At 36.5% G+C, this 27,643-nt stretch overlaps 1 protein-coding gene and 1 pseudogene across 4 annotated transcripts in view; both read left to right on the top strand.

Annotated features, from left to right (window-relative positions):
- The window catches only part of MAP4K3 (mitogen-activated protein kinase kinase kinase kinase 3), a 210,672-nt gene that overhangs the window by 48,099 nt on the left and 134,930 nt on the right, over positions 1 to 27,643 (top strand). For all 4 annotated transcript variants that reach the window (XM_077134037.1, XM_077134040.1, XM_077134038.1 and 1 more), the window contains one exon: positions 20,915 to 20,972. In XM_077134037.1, coding sequence (XP_076990152.1) covers positions 20,915 to 20,972 — 58 coding nt within the window. The remainder of the gene's footprint in view (positions 1 to 20,914; positions 20,973 to 27,643) is intronic.
- On the top strand, positions 16,582 to 16,739 carry LOC143661821 (U11 spliceosomal RNA; annotated as a pseudogene).

Here is a 27,643-nt window from a genome sequence, read left to right as displayed (position 1 = left end):
GTTAACAGATCCTCACAACAACCCTATGACTAGTTTATCTCATTTGTTATCTCTGTTTTACAGATGAGGACACTGATACAGAGAGGTTAAGGGATTTCCTTAAACTATATGTTTCCAGCCAGGGACATATAGTTAATAAATGATGGAACTAGGATTCAAATATATGGTACATACTCACAACCTGTATTCTTTATTGACTTTGCATGCATTTATATTTGCATGCAAGCATGCACCATATGGCCTATCTCATATTTATCTTTCTAAAATAAGGGTTCTAAAGAAATTCTTGTTTGCCTTGAGATCAAAGATTAAGCTTTTTAAAAAAAGGGCAGAATAGGGAATCTTTTGCTTTTTAATTTCTGTACCTTAGTTTGAGTTATTTTCTGTATTTACGTTGTTTTCTATGAAATAACCACTTTAGGAGTTTTAAAAATAGGCTTTTTAGGAACCTGGGATTTTGGTAAGAAAAGGCCCTGTTTCATTTGTGATGAGCCATGGTGGAAGTATTTACACCACTGAAATATTACAAATTGGGGTCCCCTCTCTCCCAACCCCACCAGCTGGTTGTTAAACTTTACCAGCATGCTACTGATTTTAATTACTCACTCAACAAATGTTTTTTGAGTGCCTATATTCCAGGCACTGCTGTAGGTCAAAGGACACTGCAGTGAATAAATAGCATTTACTTGAGAGAATATATCTTTCTAAATAGTAAATTTCCTAATAAAGAGGGGAAAGAATTGAGGGTTCCTTACACAAATAATGGTGGCAAATATGGAGTCAAACAAAAGTAAATGGATTTCCTTAGTTTAGAACGTTTGGAATCCTTTAATATGCTATTGTGCATTGTTAATCTTGTTATTCTCTAGGGGAAGAATATTGTATGTATTATTTGCAGTACTTACCTAAGAAACTCTTTTTCTTTCCCCCCTATGAAGTATATTTAACATATTCCAGAAATACTCATCTGCTCTTCCAGGGCAGTCCCATTCTAGAATACAGAAATGGATTAATACAGGGCACTGACTCAAGGAATGTAGTTCGGAGTCTGGGCAGGCAGGACTTGCATAGAACCTACCTAACATCTATTTATAGGTGGATTGAATTACTTTATTGATGGTGTCCTGAAGCATTCTATTGTATTTTTATTTTCAGTATTTAAAGGAAAAAGAATTTTTATGTAGTGAGATAGCATTGTACTAGATACATTGGTATTAATATTAGAAAAGTCTTTTTCCTTCTAACCTATAGTTTCTGACATAGAGTCACTTAATGGTATGCACTTGAATTTCTGCTGCCACCTATATTCCCTGCTGCTAGATTTTTCCCTTAACCCTAAGCATCTCTGGCTCCAGAGCCGTCTCTTGTATTGGGAGTCTCTGGAACCCTATTCACCTACCACTTCACCCCCATTAGGCTACAGTGATTTTCAAAGTGTCATTGATGGACTATTGCATCAGAGTCATCTGGATGATTATTAAAATAATACTGCAAAAACAGTGTGTTTGGGGCCCAAGAGTTAAAGATCTATAAATAATTTTTATTGAGTATTTAAATTTCATATTGAATTGTTTAAATTCCATTCTTTGGTAGGTATTTGCATTATCTCTCCGTATAGATGCTGTTGGCATTTTTGGCCAGGGTTATCATTGTATTGTACTCTTGACACAACAGAACATTTAAAATCCTTGGCCTCAGTCTACCAAATGCCATTATCGTCCCTAGTTAGTGGGATGACTCTAAAGGTTTTACACATTTCCAAGCACTCCCTTAGGCAGGCTACACCATTCTTGATTGCATCATTGCTGTGTACTGTTTTCATTATTTCAGAAGTTACTTTTAACTTCTAGAATACTTTTATACATGTGCCTATCCTAAGACCCAGAATTACTCATTATTTAAATGCAGTCCCCAAGTAGTATAATGTCCTTGGAGCACTTTTTTTTTTTTTTTAACATGGGCAGCACTGGGAATCGAACCCGGGTCTCTAGCATGGCAGGCAAGAACTCTGCCACTGAGCTGGAGCAGTTTAATTTCAATCACACCTTCCCATTTTACATGCCGTGTTGTCCAACTTGAGTTTTATCTTTATGAAAACTGCATAAATTAGATATTGTTATTACTGCTTTCTACACTTGCCAGTGTTTGCTTTATCTACCCAAGACTGCCAGTTTATTTGATTGATATTCCTTGCTCCTCAAACTTTTCTGCTAAGTCATTAAAAATATACCCGTTATAATAATAGCACATCTTTTGGGGGTAAATCTTGAGTTTTTGTTTGTCAAAAATTACTTTTGCCCTATTTCATGAATGATGTTTAATCCGGGGATATAATTCTAGTTTGAAGAACAGAATTGGAGTACTCACACTTCCTGGCTCTAAAGTGTATTTCAAAGCTACAGTCATCAAAACAACATGGTACTGACATAAAGATAGATATACTGATCAATGGAATAGAATTGAGAGTTCAGGAATAGACTTTAACATCTATCACTGATTGATATTTGATGAGGTTGCCATGTCCACTCAACTGGGACAGAACAGTCTCTTTATAAATGGTTCTGGGAGAACTGGAAACCATATTCCAAAGAATGAAAGAGGACCCTTCTTTTCTTTCTCATACCCTCTGTAAAAATTAACACAGTGGATTAAAGGCCTAAATATAAGAACCAAGACCATAAAACTCCTAGAAGAAAAGGTAGGGGAGCATCTTCAAGATCTTTTTTGATAGACAGTGGTTTCTTAGACTTGACACCCAGAGCGCAAGCAACAGAATTAAAAATATATAAATGGAACCTCCTCAAAATAAAAAACTTTAGTACATCAAAGGACTTTGTTCAGGGAGTGAAAAGGTGTCCTCCTTGATGGGAGAAAATGTCTGGAAAATACATCTCCAATAAGGTTTTAATAACCAAAATATATAAAGAAGTCCTGCAACTCAAAAATAAAAAGACAAATAACCCAACTAAAAAATGGCTAAAGACACTTTAATAGACATTTTTCCAAAAGGAAACAGAAATGGCTAAAAGCACATGAAAAGATGTTCAACATCACTAGCTTATTAGGGAAATGTAAACCAAAACCACAGTGAAATATCATCTTGCACCTACTATAATGGCCACTATTAAAAAAAACAAAGCAAAACCAGAAAGCTACAAGTATTGGAGAGGGTATGGAGATATAGGAACACTTATTCATAGCTGGTGGAAATGTAGCCACCGTGAAGACAGTTTGGCAGTTGCTCAGAGAGGTTAAGTATAGAATTGCCATATGATCCAGCAATCCTGCTACTAGGTACATACCCAGAAGAACTGAAAGCAGGGAAGCAAACACCGTTTGGACACTGATGTTCATAGCAGCATTATTCACAGTTGCCAAAAGATGGAAACAACCCAGGTGTCCATCAACCAATGAATAGATAAACAAAATTTGGTGTATACATATAATGGAATATTTATTCAGTGGTAAGAAGTGAAGTTATGATGCGTGTGACTACGTGGGTGAAATTTGAGGACATTATATTGAATGAAATAAGTCAGACTCCAAAGGACAATTACTGTGTGACCTCAGTAATGTGAACTAAATACAACTAGCAAATTCCTGGTGTTAATATCTAGAACATAGGTCACCGGAAGATTGAGTGAGGGCAGAAAATGGGGATCTGATGCTTAATTTGCACAGAATATTTGTAAATGTTTGGAAGTGGATAGAGGTGAAGGTAGCACATTACAGTGAGTGTGATTAACAATGATGGTATGTAGGTGCGATTGTGGTTGAAAAGGGAAAGTTTTGGACCATGTGTATTACTAGAAGAAAAGTTAGACGATAAAACATAGGACTGTACAACACAATGAATCCTGTTGTGGATGATGGACTGTGGTTAAATACAAATACAAAAATGTTCTTTCATGAATTATTGCAAATATATAACACTTTTACAAGGTGTTAATAATAGAATAGTGTATGGGAAATAATAGCACCTAATGTAAACTGTGGGCTGTAGTTAACTGTGATATTTTAGTACTCTTTCATCGTTGGTAACAAAGATACTACCCAATGCAAAATATCAGCATTAGGGGATATATGGGAGTGTTGAATTTTTTACATGACTTTTCTGTAAATCTACAACTTTTCTAATTAAAAAATATTAAAAAAATAAAAAGGCAAACATGCTAAGTGAAAGAAACCAGGCACAAAGTACAACATAAAATATAATTTCATTTATATAAAATATTAATATAAATAACTTTATAGAGACAGAATTACATCAGTGATTATGTAGGGCTGGATATTTCAGAAATGGACACAAATGGACATTTTCATGCTGATGTTTATAGCAGCATTTTTTACATTTGCCGAGAGATGGAAACAGCCCAAATGTCCATCAGTAGGTGGGTGGCTAAACAAGCTATAGTATATACATACAATGAAATATTATGCAGCTGTAAGACAGAATAAAGTCGTGCTGCATGTAACAACATAGATGAACCTTGAGGACCTTATGCTAAATGAAATTAGCCAGAAACAAAAGGACAAATACTGTGTGGTCTCACCAATATGAACTAACATTAATGAGTGAACTTTGAGAGGTTAAGTAAACATCACAGCTTGTCAGAAGATAGAAGAGGGTAGAGATTGGGCATTTGGTGCTGAAGAAATACAGAATATGCAACAGGACTGATTGTAAAAATTCAGAAATGGATAGCAGAATCCTATCTGATAGTAGCACAATTATGTAAGTACATTGAATGAAGCTGAATGTGAGTATGATTGAGGGATAAGGACTGGGGGCAGGAAAGATAGACTGAGATGGTATAACTTAAAGAATTTCGAGAGTGGGCAATGGTGGTGATTAAATGTGCAAATATATAAACTCTTGCATGAAGGAGAACAAATGAGTGTCAACATTGCAAGTTATTTAAAATGTGATAGTATACAGGAAAAAGTACAATCAATGCAAGCTAGTCTGTAGTCAACAGTAACGAATTGCAGTATGCTTCCACTGAATTAACAAAGGCATTATGCCAAAATTAAGTGTCAACAAGTGGGGGTGTGTGTCATAGGGGTATGGATTCTTTGGAAAAGAAAAGGAAATTGTGTTTGTATAGATTATGCTGGCAAAGGCATGTCTAATTACTTAGGCTGGCTTGTATGATATATGATTAAAACTGTTTAAAAATGAACAGAGGGTGGGCTGTGGTGGCTCAGCAGGCAGAATTCTCGCCTGCCATGCCAGAGACCCAGGTTTGATTCCCGGTGCCTGCCTTTGAGAAAAAAAAAAAAAAAAAAGAACAGAGAGAAGCAAGTGCTAGAGAAAATGTGGAGAAAGAGATGTACCTATTCACCGTCCATAGGGAAACAGGTACAGCTCCTGCAGAAGGCAGTGTGGTGGTTACACAGGAGGCTAGGGATGTGATGCCATTTGATCCTGCAATCCCATTGCTAGGTGTATATACCTAGAGGAACTGAAAATGGGGACACGAATGGACATTTGCATACTGGTATTTATGGCAGCAGTATTCATGATTCACAATAGATAGACATGTCCCAAGGATGCAAAGACTGAGGAAAGGAAGGGAGAACTGTGTGTATACATACAATAGACTACTGAGTGTTGCAAGAAGGAATGAAGTTGTGAGGCATGAAACTAGGTGAGTGAGCCTTAAGGACTGTATGTTGAAAGAAATGTCAGAAACAAAAAGACAAATATTATGCCTCACTTGTATGAACTAAGTATAATGTACAAACTTGTATAAATGAAGTCAAGAGCATGGGTTATCAGGTTGGGGCCTATTGTAAAGGGCCCTAGATTGTAAACTCTTATAGCAGTCATATATAATCAGGAGTTCTAACTGTTATTTTTAAATTCTGAGATACTGAGCTGTTTGTATAAAAAGTCCTCTTGGGTTACTTGGGAAAAAGAAAGAAATACTCACCTTCCCCATTTGGGGAATTCCTGATATTCTTGCAAGCAGTGGGAACAACCAATTCAATAGGCTAAGTCCTTGATCTTGGCATTCACTGCCATGAAACTTATTCCTGCAAAGGAGAAGCTCAGCCTACTTAAAATTATGCCTAAGAGTCACCCCAGAGAAGCTCTCTTTTTGTTCAAATGTGGCCTCTATATCCAAGCCAGCTCGACAGGTGAACTCATTACTCCTCCCCTCCACATGGGACATGACTCCCTCCAGTGTAAATCTCCCTGGTAATGTGGGACAGGACTCCCAGGGATGAGCTGGGACCCGGCATCATGGAAATGAAAAAGCCTTCTTGACTAAAAGGGGGAGGAGAAAAATGAGACGAAGTGTCAGTGGCTGAGAGATTTCAAAGAGTTGAGAGGTTATCCTGGAGGTTATTCTTATGCATTATATAGATATCTCTTAAGTTTATGATGTATTGGAGTGGCTGGCGGGAAGTACGTGAAACTGTTGAGCTGTGTTCCAGTAGCCTTGATTCTTGAACACGATTGTATACTGATACAACTTTTACAATATGTCTGTGTGATTGTGAAAACCTTGGGTCTGATGTGCTGTTTATCCAGTGTATGGATAGATGAGTTAAAAAAAAAAAAGATAAAAAATAAATAAATAATAGTGGGGCAATAAAGAGTAAATAATTGGGTAGATTGAAATACTGGCAGACAATGAGAGGGAAGGGTAAGGGGTATGGAATATACAAGTATTTTTTTTAATTTCTTTTTTCTGGAGTGATGCAGATGTTCTAAAAATGATCATAGTGGTGAATACACATGTATGTGATGATATTGTGAGCCATTGATTGTACACCAATTATGGACTGTGTGTGTTTGGCAGTTTCTCAGTAAAAATATTTAAAAATAAATATATATATAAAGATCAAAATAAAGAGGCATACCATGTTCATGGGTTGGAAGATTATACCTAGTAAAAATTCCAGTTCACCCTAGATTGCTATATAGATTTAATGCAGTTCCATTCAGAATCTCAATAGGGATTTTTTTTTCTTGCAGCTATAGACAGGCAGATTCTAAAATTCATATTGGACAGCAAATAACCTACAGTAGCCAAAACAAATTTGAAAAATATTAAGTTGGAAGACTCACAGTATCAGATTTTTAAGGCTACTGTAAACCTATGGTAAGGAAGACTTTGTAATATTTTAAGTGGGCAGATACGAGGTCAACATGTATCAATTTGTAGCCCAGAAATAAACCCACATCAGTATGGCCAGTTGATTTTTGACAGAAGTGAAAAGCAATTTAATGAAGGAAAAAGTGTCTATTCAGCAAATGGTGTTGAAACATTTGGGTATATGTATGGATAAAAATGAGCCTTCTTCTTAACTTCACTTATATATATAAAATATATAATAAATAATAAATTAAGAAAGTTAAAATATATAATTTAAATGTAAAGTGTGAAATTATGAAACTTTTAGGGAAAACATGAGAAAATTTTTGTGACCTGGGATTCATGACATGAAAGCCCAGTCCATAAAAGAAAACAGTTGACAAATTAGACTTAATCAAAAGTAAATGTACAGGCAGACCACGGTGGCTCGGCAGGCAGGAATGCTTGCCTGCGATTCCAGAGGACCCAGGTTCGATTCCCAGTGCCTGCCCATGTGGAAAAAAAAACTAAATGTGTGCTCTGCAAAAGACACTGTTAATAGAATAAAAAGAAAGCTACAAACTGGGAGAAAATATTTGTGCAAATCTTATATTGGACAAAGGACTTGGATCTAAATATATGAAGAACTCTGAAAACTCAACAGTAAGAAAACAAACATCCAAGTTAAAACGTGGACAAAAGACTTGACTATATACTTGACCAAAGGATGGCAATAAGAACATGAATAGCTGTCAACACCATTAGCCATTAAGGAATTGCAAACCAGAACCACCATGAGATAGTCTGGCACCCTTACTAAAGTGGCTAAAATTAAAATACTGACAATATCAACTGCTGTTAAGGATGTAGAGCACTTAGAATTCTCGGTTGGATGAAAAATGGTGGAGCCACTGTGGAAAAGAGCTTGGCAATTTTTTAATGAAGTTAAATATTCCCCTACCCTATGACCCAGTAGTTCTACTCCTAGATATTTATTTAAACTGAACAGAAATGTTTATATCGGTTCTTTTCATATATACCAAAAGCTGATATCAAGCCAGATGTCCTTCAACTGGTAAAAGGATAAACAAACTATGATATATTCATATAGTGGAATACTACTCAACAATGAAAAGGAACAAGCTAATGATACATGCAACAACTTGGAAAAATCACAAAGGCTTTATGCTGACTGAAAAGAGAAAGCCTCAAATGCATGATGTGTATTTTCATTTATATCACATTCTCAAAAAGAGAAGACTATAGTAACAGAGAACAAATCAGTGGTTCCCAAGAATTGGAGTTGGAGGAGGACTCCAAAGAGAATTTTGGGAGGAGATAGTAGTGTTCTGTTCTGTTTCCTGGTATGGGTAGTGGTTACATGAATATGTATATGTGTGTATGTGTGTGTTTAAACTCCTAGAACTAACTATACATGATCAAAATTTACTCTTCAATATTATAAAAAAAGAAAACTGCAGACCAAATTCTCTAATGAATATAGATGCAAAAATCCTCAACAAAATTCTAGCAAATCGAATCCAGCAACACATTAAAAGAATTATACATCATGACCAAGTAGGATTCATCCCAGGTATGCAAGGATGGTTCAACATAAGAAAATCAATTAATGTAATATACCGTATCAACAAATCAAAGCAGAAAAACCACATGATCATCTCGATTGATGCAGAAAAGGCATTTGACAAAATTCAACATCCTTTCCTGCTGAAAACACTTCAAAGGATAGGAATAGAAAGGGACTTCCTTAAAATGATAAAGGGAATATATGAAAAACCCACAGCTAATATCATTCTTAATGGGGAAAAACTGAAAACTTTCCCCCTAAGATCAGGAACAAGACAAGGATGTCACTCTCACCACTGTTATTCAACATTGTTTTGGAGGTTCTAACCAGAGCAGTTAGACAAGAAAAAGAAATACAAGGCACCAGAATTGGAAAGGAAGAAGTAAAACTCTCGCTGTTTGCAGATGATATGATACTATATGTCGAAAACCCCGAAAAATTCACAGTGAAACTACTAGAGCTAATAAATGAGTACAGCAAAGTGGCAGGTTAAAAGATCAAGACTCGAAAATCTGTAGTGTTTCTATACGCTAGTAATGAACAATCTGAGGGGGAAATCAAGAAGCAAATTCTGTTTACAATTGCAACCAAAAGAATAGAATATTTAGGTATAAATTTAAAGAGACAAAAGACCTATACAAAGAAAACTACAAGAAATTGTTAAAAGAAATCACAGAAGACCTAAATAGATGGAAGAGCATACCGTATTCATGGATTGGAAGACTAAATGTAGTTAAGATGTCAATTCTACCTAAATTGATTTACAGATTCAATGCAATACCAGTCAAAATCCCAACAACTTACTTTTCAGAAATAGAAAAACCAATAACCAAATTTATCTGGAAGGGCAGGTTGTCCTGAATAGCTAAAAGTATCCTGAGAAAGAAAAATGAAGTCGGAGGTCTCACGCTACCTCACTTTAAGGCATATTATGAAGCTACAGTGGTCAAAACAGCATGGTACTGGCAGAAAGATAGATATATTGACCAATGGAATCAAATAGAGTGCTCAGATATAGACCCTCTCATCCATGGACAGTTGATCTTTGATAAGGCAGTCAAGCCAACTCACCTGGGACAGAGCAGTCTCTTCAATAAATGATGTCTGGAGAACTGGATATCCACAAGCAAAAGAATGAAAGAGGGTCCATATCTCACACCCTATACAAAAATTAACTCAAAATGGATCAAAGACCTAAACATTAGATCTAAGACCATAAAACAGAGGAAAATGTAGGGAAATATCTTATAAATCTTAGAATAGGAGGCGGTTTCCTAGACTATACACCCAAAGCACGAGCACTGAAGAAATAAATAAATAAATGGGAACTCCTCAAAATTAAACACTTTTGAGCATCAAAAAACTTCGTCAAGAAAGTAAAAGGACAGTCTACATGATGGGAGAAGATATTTGGAAACGATATATCAGATATCTGGTATTCAGAATATGTAAAGAAATTGTTCAAGTCAACAACAAAAAAGACAGCCAATCCAATTACAAAATGGGAAAAAGACTTGAAAAGACACTTTTCAGAGGAGGAAATACAAATAGCCAAAAAGCACATGAAGAGATGTTCAACTTCCCAAGCCATTAGAGAAATTCAAATCAAAACCACAATGAGATATCATCTCACACCCACCAGAATGGCCATTATCAATAAAACAGAAAATGACAAGTGCTGGAGAGGATGTGGAGAAAGAGGCACACTTATCCACTCTTGGTGGGAATGTCAAATGGTGCAACCACTGGAAGACAGTTTGATGGTTCTTCAAAAAGCTGAATATAGAATTGCCATATGACCTGGCAATACCATTGCTAGGTATCTCCTCAAGGGACATAAGGGCAAGGACGCAAACGGACATTTGCATACCAATGTTTATAGCAGCATTATTTACAATTGCAAAGAGATGAAAACAGCCAAAATGTCCATCAGCAGATGAGTGGCTAAACAAACTGTGGTATATACATACGATGGAATATTATGCAGCTTTAAGACAGAATAAACTTATGAAGTATGTAACAACATGGATGGACCTTAAGGATGTTATGCTGAGTGAGATTAGCCAAAAACAAAAGAACAAATACTGTATGGTCTCACTGATATGAACTGACATTAGTGAATAAACTTGGAATATTTTGTTAGTAACAGAGACCATCAGGAGATAGAAATAGGGTAAGATATTGGGTAATTGGAGCTGAAGGGATGCAGATTGTGCCACAGGACTGAATATAAAAACTCAGAAATGGACAGCACAGTAATACCTAACTGTAATACAATTATGTTAAAACACTGATTGAAGTTGAACGTGAGAATGATAGAGGGAGGAGGGCTGGGGGCATAAATGAAATCAGAAAGAAAGATAGACGATAAAGATGGAGATGGTGTAATCTAGGAATGCCTAGAGTGTATAATAATAGTGACTAAATGTACAAATTTTAAAAATGTTTTTGCATGAGGAAGAGCAAAGGAATGTCATTACTGCAGGGTGTTGAAAATAGATGGTAATTAATATTTTAAAATTTCAACTTACGTGTGAGACTAAAGCAAAAAATGTTTATTTGTACAAAACAAAATTTATACAAAATTTATATTTTGACTAGTGCATTTCCTAATATAACTTATGTAGACAGCTTAACTGAGCACCAAAAGTACATGGAACCTTGAGTAGGACATGAGATTATGTTGGTTTGCCCAGAGTGATTTGGACACTGAATAAAAAAGTATTTGCAAAGTCCCCTTTGGGGAATGGTTAGAAAGGGATAAAATTCAACTTCCCCAAGTTGAATTCCTGATATTCTCACAAGCAATGCGGACAACCATAGCTATAGACTGAGCCCCCAATTTTGGGGTTTGTTCATATGAAACTTAACCCCACAAAGGATAGGTCAAGCCTACTTAAAATTAGGCCTAAGAGTCACCCTCAAGAGAACCCCTTTTGTTGCTCAGATGTGGCCTCTCTCTCCAGCCAACACCACAGGCAAACTCACCACCCTCCCTCTGTCTACATGGGACATGACTCCCAGGGGTGCAGACCTTCCAGGCAACGTGGGAATCCCAGCATCAAGGGATTGAGAAAACCCCTAGAATGAGCTGAGACTCAGCATCAACTGATTGAGAAAACCTTCTCAACCAAAAGGGGAAAGAGTGAAATGAGACAAAGTGTCAATGGCTGAGAGATTCCAAACAGAGTCTAGAGGTTATCCTGGAGGTTATTCTTATGCATTAAGTAGATATCACCTTGTTATTCAAGATGTAATGGAGAGGCTGGAGGGAACTGTCTGAAAATGTAGAGCTGTGTTCCAGCAGCCATATTTCTTGATGATGATTGAATAATGATATAGCTTTCACAATGTGGCTGTGTGATTGTGAAAACCTTGTGTCTGATGCTCCTTTTATCTACCTTATCAACAGACGAGTAGAACATATGGAATAAAAGTAAATGATAGGGGGAACAAATGTTAAAATAAATTTAGTTTGAAATGCTAGTGATCAATGAAAGGGAGGGGTAACGGGTATGGTATGTATAATTTTTTTTTCTGTTTTCATTTTATTTCTTTTTCTGAATAGATGCAAATGTTCTGAGAAATGATTATGATGATGAATATGCAACTATGTGGTGATATTGTGAATTACTGATTATATATGTAGAATGGAATGATCAAAATAGGAATGTTTACATTTGCTTTGTGTTTTTTGGTATTTAAGAAAATAAAATTAAAATTAAAAAAAATTTACTCTTCAGTAATTAAAAAAATTTACCCTCCCAATTTAAGATGGATTGTTGTATACACACAATAAATAAAATTTAATCTTCCACTTGCACTAGTCACATTTCAAGTGATTAGTAGCCACATGTGGGCAGTGCAGATAAAGAACACTTCTATCACCGCAGAAAGTTCTACTGGAGAGTGCTGTTTTAGAGGGTCAGCAAACTTTCTCTAAAGGGCAAGAGAATTTTAGGCCTTACAGGACAGATGGTCTCCATCTCAACTGTTCAGCGCTGCCATTAGTGTATAAAAACAGCCAGTGGCAGTTCTTAAATGAATGAGCATGACTGTTAAGTTTTTGTAAACTTTATTTACAAACGACAGGTGGTGTTTACTGACCCCTGTTTTAAGGCATCTGTTGGCCTATTTCCTGTTTTCCTGTCAGCTCAAAATTATTGATAGAGTGACCTTATAATTTACTATCCAGGTTAGATGAATTTTTTTAAGCATGAAAGCAGGCACTATTAATAATTCTGGTGGGGCAATAGACATAAGCTGAAGTGTGCTGGAAAAATCAAGATGTATGTCACCTTGGCTATCAGTTCTCAATGAAATTAGTTGCCCTTATGGTAGTGCATACTTATTCCAATTAGCTGTGGAAAGCAAAGATGATAAAATTATTCCTTCATCAGGGGTTTGTGAGCTAGTCATTTCCATCTGAAAAGGAGTATATATATATATATATATGGGAGACACTCTGACTCTGGCCTGTGCATTCACTCAAAATGAATTGCGTTTTTCTGTCCATCTTCATACTTTTCTTTCTATGACAACTATACTGTCACTCTTCTATTTTTGTTGTAATTCTGCTCATTTTTCACACCTCAGCTTAAATGTGTAGTGTTCATTAAGCCATTCTAGTAATGACCTTTTCAGACTTAGCAGTTGGTAGTTAGATTTCATATAATTCATGTGGCAAACTGCTTTATATCTGGTTCCCAAACTTGCCTGTGTATCACAAAACCTGAGTAGCTTTCAATACAGAGTCATGCTCCCATATCAGATCTGCTGATTCAAAATCAGTGGCAGTGGTTTTTGGTATTTTAATTTTTACTCCTATATATGATTATCATACACCCTGCCAGCCAGTTCAGTATTTGGAATCCATTAATTTAGACTGAAATTATTTTCTGTAAGCATTGACTTGTAGAATTAGAAGAAACTTTAAAAATAATCTATTTCACCTTCTTGTTTTTAAATTGGGGATGAGGGTGGGGGAGAAGACACAGGGAAATTATTTGCTTGAATCCTATTGCTGTGCTTGTTACTGGCAGACTCAGAACTGAACTTTGCATTCCTTAACTCCTATTTCAGAACTCATCTTCATATTCATATCTTACATTTCCTTCTAAATAGAAAGTTATGAAGACCCTGAGGTAATTGGTACATAATAAATAATCACATTTTTACTGACAGTGAATGTTTCTAACTTACTTTATATGTTACTTAGCCCGTTTGGGGGCTCTTAATGATTGCTTCTTGATTATGTTGTATACCCCCAGACCCACAGTCAGAGAATACTTTTCTGAGAGCTGCTAACTCAGAAGTCAGCATGAAATAATCTTAAAAAATTTTTTCCCGAATTAGTTCTATTTTGAATGGCCTCTAAAGGCTGACTGGCCTAAACTGAGTTCTGAGACAGCCTTGAAAATTAATAGTTTCCAAGAGTTCCTCTAAACTGAGATCAGTTCTATATCTACAGAATTTTTCTCTTGGGTCTATTTGCATTTGAGAAAGGTAACCCAGTATCTATGGGAGCGTATGAGGCAGATCCCTAAGCCAAGATAGGATTGTAAAGGTTTGTGGGTAGCAATGACAACTTAAGCTGAATTTCAAAGGACAATAAAGAGTTAGGTCAGAGGAAGGAATTCAGGAAATTATTTGTCTAGTCAGTCTCTGCCAAAGGGCAAAGAGTATGGATAGCATTGGAGAATAGCAAGTTGTTTAGTTTGATTAGAACATAAAGTGCAAATTAGAGAGTGGCTGGAAAGATAGAGGGCAGATAGTAAAGAGTTTTATGGTTAAAATGCTGCATTTCACAGCTGAATATCCACTTGTAAAAAAATGAAGTTGCACTTCTGATACCATACAAAATTAATGCAAAATAGATCATAGACCTAAGTATAGTAGCTTAAACTATAAAACTCTTGGAAGAAAACGTAGGGATACATTTTCATGACTTTGGATCAGACGGTGCTTTCTTAGATATTACACCTATGACACCAAGAGCACAGGTGACAATAAGTAAATGAAAAGATGCTCAACCTTATAGATCATTAGTGAGACACAAATCAAGCCACAGTATGATGCCACTTCATAACTGTTAGGATGGCTAAAATAAAAAAGACAATAACAAATTTGGCAAGGATATAGAGAAATTCGAGCCCTCATGCATCGCTGGTGGTACTATAAAATGGTATAGTCACTTTGGAAAACAGTATGACAGTTCTTGAAAATGTTAAACATAAAGCTATTATATGTCTTAGCAGTTCCACTCCTAGGTAAATGCCCAAGAGAGTTGAAAGCATAAATCCACACGAAATTTGTCCATGAATGTTCATAGCAGCATTATACATTATATAGCCAGTAAATGGAAGCAACCCACATGTCCATCAGCTGTTGAAGGGATTCAAAAATTTGGTATTTCCATATAATGGAATATTATTTGACAATAAAAAATGAGAACTGATACATATTATAATATGGATAAATCTTGAACACATTATGTTAAGTAAAATAAACCAGTCAGAAAGGACCACATATTATATGATTCCGTTTATGTGAAATGTCTAGAATAGTCAAATTCATGGAATGAGAAAATAGATTAGTAGTTGTCGGTCTGGGAGGAGGGGTGAATTGAGAATTGACTGCTAATGGGTCTCAGGTTTCTTTTGGTGGTTAAATTTCATTGTACTAATCGCTGCAGAACTCTGAGAATATATTAAAAATCACTGATTTACACATATTAAAAGTCTGAACATAGTGGTATATGAACTATACCTCAATAAAGCTTTTATAAACAATTCTTATTCAGTGAAAATTTAAAATATACTGACAGGGAATTTTTTTTTTTTTTTTGCGTGCCTCACAACTTTATTCCTTTCTGTAGCAGCACAATATTTGATAATATGTAAACACCACCATTCACCATTCTACTCTTATTCAGTGCATCCTTCAGACACCTCCATGCCTTGAGCATCATGTTTAATGTCCAAAGTTAGCATTCCATCAACGCTCTCAATTTTAGACAATTTCATTGCTCCCAAGAGAAAAATATCCAGTAAACACACCCTCACAAAAGAGAAAATCCAAACTTCCCCTTAGCTCTTGTTCATCCCCCCATTATTTACCCCTGGTATTGCTGCACTACTGTTGATGTTTTCTGTTAAACATACCCATAGAACGCAATAGCAGTTTTCCCCCATACACTGATATTATACATTCTTTGTACGAGATTTATACCTTTGAAATAGTTTGTGCAAGAACTTATTTATATTTGTAGTGTTAATCAATAGGACACAAGGGTCTATACAGCCCCTTTCAATCATGTACACCTTCAGTATGGCAATAGTGCTTATAGACTTATAGTGAACTGCCTTCACTTCTGACTGACAGGGAATTTTGATTTTTATCTTGAAAGCAGTGGTGTACTCCTAAAGATTTTTTTTTTTTTTAATTTTTGTTATGGTCACATATATACAACACAAAATTTCTAATTTCAACCATTTTCAACTTTATAATTTCAGTGATATTAATTAATAGTGTGCTACCATTACCAACACCCATTACCAAAAGTTTTCCATCACCCCAAACAAACACTCTGTACCCATTAACGCCCCATTCTCTACACCCCCCACCACCACTCCCTTAACTGGAAATCTGCTTTTCAGCTCTATAAATTCACATATTCTAGTTATTTCATGCAAATGAGGTTAACAGTATCTGTTCAGAATTTGGGACTGGCTTGTTTCACTCAACATGATGCATTCAAAGCTTATCCATATCATAGCATATATCAGAACTTCATTACTTTTTACTGCCAAATAATATTCCGTTGTGTGTATATGCCATATTTTGTTTTTCCACTCATCTGTTGATAAATCCTAAAGACATCTAAGCTCAAGAATGACATGATCAAAAAAGGGCTTCTGTCGTGAGTGGCACACGTAGGGCACCTCGGTTGCTCTTCGTGCGGAATCGACATCAAAAGATTTCGGAAGCATAATTTTTGTTGCCAGGGCAGCTGGTGAAAAAAAAAAAAAAAAAAAAAGAATGACATGATCAGAAGCACCCCTTTGGGGGAATGTGAAGAAGGTGTCAGAAGACTAGGTCTAGATGCATAGAATATTTATTCTCTTATGTCTATCCTTAGCAAGTCTGAAAATTTTTTTTAACTTTTTTATTGTATACTGTAACGTATATACAAAGCAAAGAAATAAAAAAGCAATAGTTTTCAAAACGCTATTCAACAAGTTACAGGACAGATCCCAGAGTTTGTCATGGGCTGCCATATGATCCTCTCAGACTTTTCCTTCTAGCTGTTCCAGAATATAGGAGACTAGAAGGCTTAAATATTTTTTTGTCATCACAATCGACTTTTTTCCCTTATTTTTTTGTGAAAAATAACATATATACAAGAAAGCAATAAGTTTCAACACACAGTACCACAATTAGTTGTAGAACATATTTCAGAGTTTGACATGGGTTACAATTTCACAATTTTAGGTTTTTACTTCTAGCTACTCTAAGATACTGGAAACTAAGATATCAGTTTAAAGAATCAGCATTCATATTCATTTGTTAAATCCTATCTTCACTGTATAGTGCCACTATCACGTTTGATCTTTCCATGCCTCTCTTTAGGGGTGTTTGGGCTATGGCAATTCTAACTTTTCCATGTTGAAAGGGTCTGTCCCTAATATATGGTAGGGAGATGGAACTATCTGATGTTCTGGGGAGGCTGGGCCCTGTAGGTTTCAGGACTTAGCTGGATCAGGGACCCATCTGGAGGTTGTAGGTTCTGGAAAGTTACTCTAGTACCTGGAACCTTCATAGAATCTTACGTACTGCCCCAGGTGTTCTTTAGGATTGGCTGGAATGGTCCTGGTTGGGGGTTGGCAGTTATGATAGGTAGATGTGTCTGACTGAAAGCTTATGTAAGAGCGACCTCCAGAGTAGCCTCGACTCAATTTGAACCCTCCCCACCACTGATACTTAATTAGTTACACTTCTTTTCCCCCTTTTGGTCAGGATGGAATTGTTGATCCCATGGTGCCAGGTCTGGATTCGTCTCTGGGAGTCATCTCCCACGCCGTCAGGGAGACTTTCATCCCTGGATGTCATGTCCCATGTAGGGGGGAGAGCAATGATTTCACTTGCAGACTTGGGCTTAGAGAGACTGAGGCCACATCTGAGCAATACAAGAGGTCCTCCAGAAGTAACTCTTAGACATGCCTGTAGGTAGTCTAAGCCCCTATGCTGCCTACATAAGCTCCACAATAGTAAGCCTCATGATTGAGGGCATGGCCTATTGATTTTGGGGTCCCTAAAGTTTGACACAGCATCAGGGGATTTCCTGATGGTAAAGTTTAATAGTTCCATATGTTTTCTCCCATCCCTCAAGGGACTTTACCAATAGTTTTTATCTGTTTAATATATATACTCTAGGATGTATCCAGGAATTACATTAAGATATACAGGATTAAAGGACCTCTTTCTTATTCTGTGCTCCGTTGTTTCAGATTGAGTTAGATTATGTGCTACAGAAAATTTCTGTTCCGCAAGCCTGAAATTTTTATATTAATGCTGTATTTGAAGTCTTAGACTTTGTGCAAGATAATAGTTTATATTTACCTTGCTCTCATTTTTTCAAAATAAATTGTTTTTGGTGATTGGAAAACAAGTAATAGCAGTCAGAGAGTATAAGAGATTATAACTTTTAAAATTTATCTTAGTGTGTAGCCTTCACTGTTGTGGACTTAGAAACAGCATAATATGATTTGCTTCAACCAGAATATCAAGATTGTTGATGAGGAATCAAGGATTTTGATGAGGAAAGGCTCAGAAATTTAGGTTTCCTAAGAGTTTTTTGCTACCTTTCTCCCTTATTTGAATTATCTTAATACTGCCAAATATATTACATACTGAAAATATTTCAGACAGCATAGAGATTAAAAGAGAAGTATCATTTAACTATCTGGTTCTTGACTGACTTTTAAGAACCGTAATTTTAAAACTTGTTCTTAGAAAATTCTGGATTTATTTACCTTTGAAAATTGAATTTACAAGCTAGTCCTATAATAATGCTGACTTTCGGTGAACTATTCTTCAGTAGTTTACTGTCACAGCTTCCCAATTAAATGTGTGCTGGTGTTAACGATTAATAAATCTATTTTTAGGAGAGTGCGTAGTGTACAGCAGCCTTTTGGACGGAAGTCTGTGATCTGTGTTGTCAGTAGAGAGTGCACCCTCCTGTGGTCAGTTGGAAACAAAACTTCAACTATAAAAAAACTCATCCTAGCTTTCTATGAGTTCACATTTCTCTGCTATTCCATAATAGAAGTACCCATGCTCTGCATTGCTTTTCAGTAAACAAAAACCATAGCAGAATTTTAAAATGTTGAGGATTGGAGGGAGTAACATCTTGTCTTATTTTATTTGGAGATGTTAAAAAAAAAGATGTGACTTGAAGGACTGAGTCAGGGAGGGGAAAATAACGCAGTGTGAGGAGTGGCACATGTTTGGGGCAGTGTTTGTGACGTTGGTATGATATACTTGAATATTTTCCAGCTACAGTCTGCCCCCTTTGTAAAACGCTTCCAGAAAGATATGCTTGCTTCACTTCTCCATATTTCATCATTTAAATGTCTTGTCATCCTAGAGAAAGGCATTTATCCAGCATTTTTTAAAACAGTATCTCATTTAATGGGGATTAAGTTCATTGTGAAATCATTGTTCAAATCTTTTTTGTCAGCTAGCGTCATAAGGTTTTATTAGCTATGGAAACTCTGAAACAATTTTTAAATGAATTTTCCCTGAAAATTTCATTTTAGTTTAAAAAAATTGTACTGGAGAGCTTATAATATAACCTCTCTTCTTCTTTTGAGCTGAACTATTAAGTTTTTATATTTTCAGCAACAGAAATGTCCCATATCTAAGATGACCTTCTTAGACCCTTGGTTGATATTTTTACTGCCCTAGTGTCTGGGAATGATTCTGACTGTTAATGGTGTTATCCCCTTGTCCAATTTCTGGCTGATCTTTACCAACCCATCAATAAAGGAGTAGTGCATATATGAACATTTCTGATCACATGAAGATTCTTTCTGTGATGGTGAATTTGCATATATTGGACTTTGTTAAGGGATATGAAAATTAAGATATTTACTTTCAGCTAGTGATCTAAAATATTTTGAAAGTTGTGATCCAGTTTTTCAAAGGCATTTTAAATTGACAACAAATTACTGCCTTTTTTGTACAGATTGAAAAGACAGTTGCTGCTTATTTATATATAATTACTGGTTGTAAACACAATGAATCTAATATTGTGAATAGGTTCTCAGAGTGTTTTTTACTTTTAATATATGGCCTCCAAAACCTGTTTGGTTTATATTGAACTACATTTATTTGATTGCACCATCATATGTGTTTAAAAAGATGCAGAGGGGTCTGTTTTCATAGTTACATATAACTGCTTTAGCTTTTCATATTCTAAGGTTTTAAATTTTTAAAAAATAAGGCTTGTTATTCAATACAGAATTTTAGCTAGTCTTTGAATAAATGGCACTATACTGTTATCCTTAGGAGCTCAGACTTCGGAACTGGGCTGCCTGGGTTTGAATCCCAGCGCTTTTGCTTGCTAACTCTGTGGCCTTGGCAAGTTCTTTAATTCTCAGTGCTTCAGTTTACTCATTTTCAACGTGGAAATAATAATAGTACCTAAGTCCTAAGACTGTTGTGAGAATTAAATGAGTTAATGTAAAAAATGCTTAGACTAGTACCTGGCATATCCTTAGGTCTGTGTGTATCACCTAGTATTGTTATAGCTATTATTAAAGTTAAACATTGTTAAGTTGGGGAAACAGGGAAGGTCACCATGACTCAAGCTGTGTACAATGTACTGTTCCTTCTAGACGTCACCTAAGCCCCTTGCTTAAAAACCATCTGCACCAGGACCCAGCGGCAAGCTCCCAACTCCCTACCTGGAGTTCTGTGAGCTCTGCCCGGGAGCGCAGGAATAAACTCGCTCACTCGAAGGTTTTTTGGTCTGCTTCTTCTCTCTTTTGCCTCCTAAACCTTACACACATGAATGAATATTGAAATTTCTAGTGAAGTATGTACTGTTTGTTTGTACATATAAACCATTTGTGCAATTCTTTCTTTAAAAAAAATTTCCATATAATTGAAAATAAACAACTAAAATAGCATTTTATAAAGCTTAGCAATTATCTTTTCTTTTTTTTTTTTTTAGGCACGGAATGTTAACACCGGTGAATTGGCAGCAATTAAAGTAATAAAGTTGGAACCAGGTAACTTATTTGAAATTTGGTGTTTCTTATTTTGCCCAGAGTCATTAAATTTCTAAAGGCTTATTTTAGTGATGTTTGGTGAACATTGTCTTCTCTTTCCCAGCATCTTTTGGGAAATAAAATTGTTATTTATTATTTCTTCCGCCTCTTTTAGACTTTTGTACACCTTGCTCAATTTTTCCCTGAAAAATAACTAATAATTGGGAGAGGAGGGGAACTCTTGAGGATCTGTGAACTCTAACTGCGCTAACCTACCACAAATTGATAGTGGTGTATTTCCAGCTTAACACTGTCCTGTGAAGAGGGGAGCAGTGTGATGCACTGGGAAGAGCTGGAATGAGCGTTGAGTGACTGTGGTCAGTTCTTTGTCTCCTACTCCCTTGCCCTGTGAACTTGGAAAAGTAGCATCATTTCTCTTGGTTTCAGTTTTCTCAGAAGACCTGGCTTTAACATTTTATGTGTCGTTAATAGCACGTTAGTTACTTTCCAACTTGAGCAGCTTACTGTGAAGTCCCTAGGACTAATCTGTGTTTCTTTTTCTGCTTCAACTGTATCCTATCTCACAAAATCTCCCCTCCCCCTACAAATCCCACCTCTTCCTGAGCTAACCACACACTCTTGTTTATCCTTTCTTAGAACTCCTTCCCACTGTTTTCTCCTTACCACTGTAAGTAGTAGTTGTGCTAGTGTGTAGACTGAGTTCCCCAATAATGATAGTGCATTTCAGGTGACTTCTTCCACCACAAACTGGTAATGTGAGTTTGTTGATAAAACTGCTTTTAGCTTCAGCACAGGTGGAAATTCATTCAGTGGTTTTTCAAGGGTGGGCAGACTTTTTTTGTGAAAGGCTAGATAAACAAGTATTTTAGAATTTGTTGACCATCTATATGCTCTCCCACACAATTTTCTCTTTTTTCCTTTAAAATATAAAAATTAATCTTAGCTGAAGGGCATGGGAAAACAATCAACCTGCTACTGTAATTTGTCCACTTCTGTTTTAGTAAACGTTTATAAAGTGCCATTCAGATGATTTTTTTAAAATATTTTTATTGATGAAACAACATACAAACAGAAACATTCTTAACATACAACCATCCATACATGGTGTTCAATCAGTGGCTCACAGTATCATCACATAGTTGTGTATTCATCACCATGATCAGTTTTTAGAACGTTTGCGTCACTCCAGAAAAATAAATAAGATTAAAAAAAACCTCATACATACCATACCCCTCATCCTTCCCTCTCATTAACCTCTAGTATTTCCATCTACCCAATTTATTTTAACCTTTGTTCCACCTATTATTTATTTTTTACTCATCTGTCCATACCCTAGATAAAAGGAGCATCAGGCAAAAGGTTTTCACAATCACAGTCACATTGTAAAAGCTATGTCATTATATAGTCATCTTCAAGAAACAAAGGCTACTGGAACGCAGCTCTACAGCTCTAGGTACTTCCCTTATGGCCACTCAAATACACCATAAACTGAAAAGAGATATCTATAATGCATTAGAGTAACCTCCATGATAACCTTTCAACTGTTTGAAATGTCAGCCACTGACACTTTATTTTTTCTCATTTCTCTCTTCCCCCTTTTGGTCAAGAAGGTTTTCTCCATCCCTTGATGCCAGATCCCAGCTCATCCCAGGATTTCTGTCCCACTTTGCCAGGGAGGTTTACACCCCTGGGAGTCATGTCCCACATAGCAGGAAAGGGCAGTGGGTTCACTTTCCTTGCTGGCTTAGAGAGAGAGGTCACATCTGAGCAACAGAAATTCTCTGGGGGTGACTTTTAGGCCTAATTTTAAGTAGGCTTAGTCTGTCTTTTGCAGGAATAAGTTCTCTAGAACTGAACCCCAAGATCAGGGGCTTGGCCTATTGATTTGGTTGTCCCCACTGCTTGCAAGAGTGTCAGAAATTCTCCAGATGGGGAAGCTGAATGTTTCCCCCTTTCTCCCAGTTCCCCTAAGGGGACTTTGCAAATACTTCTTTATTCGTTATCCAAATCACTCTGGAATTTATTGGGGCATCACACTAACCTGGACAAACCAATAAAATCTCATGCCCTTTTCAAGATTCCCTGTATTTATGATGTTCAACTAAACTGACTACACAAATTGAATGAGGAAATGTACTATCCAAAATATATATTTTGCACCAAATAAACATCTCTCCCTTTAGTCTCTCACAGAAGTTGAAATTTTAATGTATGGACGATATCAGATGTTTGTTCTAGTTTGCTACCTGCCAGAATGCAATATACCAGAAACAGAATGACTTTTTAAAAGGGGAATTTAATGGGTTGCTAGTTTACAGTTCTAAGGCTGAGAAAGTGTCCCAGTTAAAGCGAGTCTATAGAAATGTCCAATCTAAGGCATCGGGGAAAAATACCCTGGTTCAAGAAGGCCGATGAAGTTCAGGGTTTCTCTCTCTAGTGAGAAGGCACATGGCAAACACAGTCAGGGTTTCTCTCTCAGCTAGAAGGGCACATGGCAAGCACAGCATCATCTGCTAGCTTTCTCTCCTGGCTTCCTGTTTTATGAAGCTCCCTAGGAGGCGTTTTCCTTCTTCATTTCCAAAGGTCACTGGCTGGTGGGCTCTCTGCTTCTCATGGCTATGTCGTTCTGCTCTCTCAGAATCTCTCAGAAGCTCCCACTTTCTCCAAAATGTTTCCTCTTCTATAGGACTCCAGTAAACTTTTCAAGACCCATCCAGACACACCTCCACCTAATCCAGCTTAACAACCACTCTTGATTAAATCACATCTCCAGGGAGATGATCTAATTACAGTTTCAAATATACAATACTGAATAGGGATTAGAAGAAACAGCTGCCTTTACAAAATGGTGTTAGGATTAAAACGTGGCTTTTTTAGGGTACATACATCCTTTCAAGCCAGTACAATATTTTAAGAATATGTTGATTGACTGTGATCACACCACACTGAAATATAATGAATAAAGTCTATTTTTCATATATAAATATTTACAGATTTGTGTAGTCTAATTACATTCTAACTTTAAGGCAAGGTTTTTTTCTTTTCTCTGAGTCTCCTTCTCTTCGGTTTATGAGAAACTGAAGTAGGATATTTGGAATAGGTGAAATCTGAGGTTAAAAAGAAAAGAAAGTAAGGGCCTTTAATCCTCTATAGCTTAATGCAATGCCTGGATACATCCCAGAGTATATTAAGCAGATAATCAAAAAAGTATTGGCAAAGTCCCTTGAGGGTGGGAGAAATAATATGGAACTATTAAACTTTACAACTGGGGAAACCGCTGATACTGTGTCAAATATTAGAGACACCCAAATCAATAGGCCACGCCCTTGATCTTGAGGCTTGCTCTTGTGAAGCCTATGTATGTAGCAGAGAAGCTTAGCCTGCCTATATGCCTAAGAGTTACTTCTGGAGGACCTCTGTTGTTGCTCAGATGTGTCTTCTCTCTCTCTCTAAGTTCAACTCTGCAAGTGAAATCATTGCCCCACCCCTATGTGAAACATGATATCCAGGGGTGAAAGTCTCCCTGGTAGAGTGGGAAATGACTCCCGGGGATGAGTCTGGCCCTGGCACTGAGGGATCAGCAATACCATCCTGACCAAAAGAGGGGAAAGAAGAGTAACAAATAAGGTATCAGTGGCTGAGAGTTCAAATAGAGTCAAGAGGCTACTCTGGAGGTCACTCTTAATGTAAGCTTTTGTTAGACATTGCTACCTATCAGAACTTGCCAACCCCCAACCAAAACCATTCCTGCCAATCCTAAAGAACACTTAGGGTGTTATATCAGATCCTACAAAGGTTCTGTGCACTAGGATAACTTTCCAGAAACCTATAGCCTTCAGATGGGTTCCTGGAGCAGGTAAGTCCTGAAATGCAGGGGGCCAGCCTCTCCAGAACATCAACTAGTTCCATCTGCCTACCCCATATTATCGACAGCCCCTTCCAACATGAAAAAATTAGAATGGGCATAGCCCAGCTACCCCTAAAGAGTGGGAGAAAGATCACTGGTGATGGTGGAGTTATACACAGAAGGTCAGGTTTTACAGATGAGTATGAGTGCTGAATCATACTTATATTTCTTTTGGTCTCCAATATCTTAGAGCAGCTAGAAGTAAAAACCTAAAACTGTGGAATTGTAACCCATACCAAATTCTGAAATCTGTTATGCAACTAAGTGTTGTGATGTGCTTTGAAATTTATTGCTTTTTTTGTAAATATGTTATTTTTCAAAAAAAAAAGTCGATTGTGATGGTAAATGCACAGCTGTATGATGATATTGTGAGCCATTGATTGCACACTTTGGATGATTACATAGTATGTGATATATATCGATAAAAAAAGAGAAAGAAAGATTTGCTGGCCTTGAAAGAAGGGCCTACATTCTTAATCACTAAAAAATGGCTGTGTCACTTGACATCGTTGTCACTAATCAGAAGCAGTCTGTGCATACATTATTCCTTCAAATCAGTTAAGTTCCTTCTCTTTTCCCCTTTCCTGACCCCTGGTCTGATCATTATGACTCCTCAGCAGGAATAGCTCAGTTATAGCACTTAATTACAGTTATATTTTAGAAATGCTTTTCTGTGTCTCTAGATCTTAATGGAATTTGTGTCTCCAGCACTGAACTTAGAGCCTAGCACAAAGTATGCATTCACTACATATTTATTGGAATTTGTACTCAGAAGCATCAAATTTAAAAGATAGTTTGATTTGATATCTAACATTTTTCTTTCACGGTGATGTTATGGCATTGTTATAAATTTTCTTCTTTTTTTTATTTTTTATTAAGTAAAGAAAAAAAGAAATTAACACAACATTTAGAAATCATTCCATTCTACATATGCAATCAGTAATTCTTAAGATCATCACATAGATGTATGATCATCATTTCTTAGTACATTTGCATCGATTTAGGAAAAGAACTAGCAAAACAACAGAAAAAGATATAGAATGTTAATATAGAGAAAAAATAAAAATAATAATAATAAAAACAACATAAGACACAAACAAACAAACAAAAAAACTATAGCTCAGATGCAGCTTCATTCAGTGTTTTAAGATAATTACATTACAATTAGGTATTATTGTGCTGTCCATTTTTGAGTTTTTGTATCTAGTCCTGTTGCACAGTCTGTATCCTTTCAGCTCCAATTACCTGTTATCTTACCCTGTTTCTAACTCCTGCTGGTCTCTGTTACCAATGACATATTCCAAGTTTATTCTCCAATGTCGGTTCACATCAGTGGGACCATACAGTATTTGTCCTTTAGTTTTTGGCTAGACTCACTCAGCATAATGTTCTCTGGGTCCATCCATGTTATTACATGCTTCATAAGTTTATTCTGTCTTAAAGCTGCATAATATTCCATCGTATGTATATACCACAGTTTGTTTAGCCACTCCTCTGTTGATGGACATTTTGGCTGTTTCCATCTCTTTGCAATTGTAAATAATGCTGCTATAAACATTGGTGTGCAAATGTCCGTTTGTGTTTTTGCCCTTAAGTCCTTTGAGTAGATACCTAGCAATGGTATTGTTGGGTCATATGGCAATTCTATATTCAGTTTTTTGAGGAACCGCCAAACTGCCTTCCACAGTGGTTGCACCATTTGACATTCCCACCAACAGTGGATAAGTGTGCCTCTTTCTCCGCATCCTCTCCAGCACTTGTCATTTTCTGTTTTGTTGATAATGGCCATTCTGGTGGGTGTGACATGATATCTCATTGTGGTTTTGATTTGCATTTCTCTAATGGCCAGGGACATTGAGCATCTCTTCATGTGCCTTTTGTCCATTTGTATTTCCTCTTCTGAGAGGTGTCTGTTCAAGTCTTTTTCCCATTTTGTTATTGGATTGGCTGTCTTTTTGTTATTGAGTTGAACAATCTCTTTATAGATTCTGGATACTAGACCTTTATCTGATATGTCGTTTCCAAATATTGTCTCCCATTGTATAGGCTGTCTTTCTACTTTCTTGATGAAGTTCTTTGATGCACAAAAGTGTTTAATTTTGAGGAGCTCCCATTTATTTCTTTCTTTCTTCAGTGCTCTTGCTTTAGGTTTAAGGTCCATAAAACCGCCTCCAGTTGTAAGTTTCATAAGATATCTCCCTACATTTTTCTCTAACTGTTTCATGGTCTTAGACCTAATGTTTAGATCTTTGATCCATTTTGAGTTAACTTTTGTATAGGGTGTGAGATACGGGTCCTCTTTCGTTCTTTTGCATATGGATATCCAGTTCTCTAGGCACCGTTTATTGAAGGGACTGCTCTGTCCCAGGTGAGTTGGCTTGACTGCCTTATCAAAGATCAAATGTCCATAGATGAGAGGGTCTATATCTGAGCACTCTATTCGATTCCATTGGTCGATATATCTATCTTTATGCCAGTACCATGCTGTTTTGACCACTGTGCCTTCATAATATGCCTTAAAGTCAGGCATCGTGAGACCTCCAGCTTCGTTTTTTTTTCCTCAAGATACTTTTAGCTATTTGGGGCACCCTGCCCTTCCAGATAAATTTGCTTATTGGTTTTGCTATTTCTGAAAAATAAGTTGTTGGGATTTTGATTGGTATTGCATTGAATCTGTAGATCAGTTTAGGTAGGATTGACATCTTAATTATATTTGGTCTTCCAATCCATGAACACGGTATGCCCTTCCATCTATTTAGGTCTT

Source organism: Tamandua tetradactyla, chromosome 17, assembly GCF_023851605.1.
Source record: "Tamandua tetradactyla isolate mTamTet1 chromosome 17, mTamTet1.pri, whole genome shotgun sequence".
NCBI classification, from domain to species: Eukaryota; Metazoa; Chordata; class Mammalia; order Pilosa; family Myrmecophagidae; genus Tamandua; species Tamandua tetradactyla.
The sequence above is the reverse complement of the archived record's forward strand: the minus strand, read 5'-3'. Positions and strand labels throughout refer to the sequence as shown.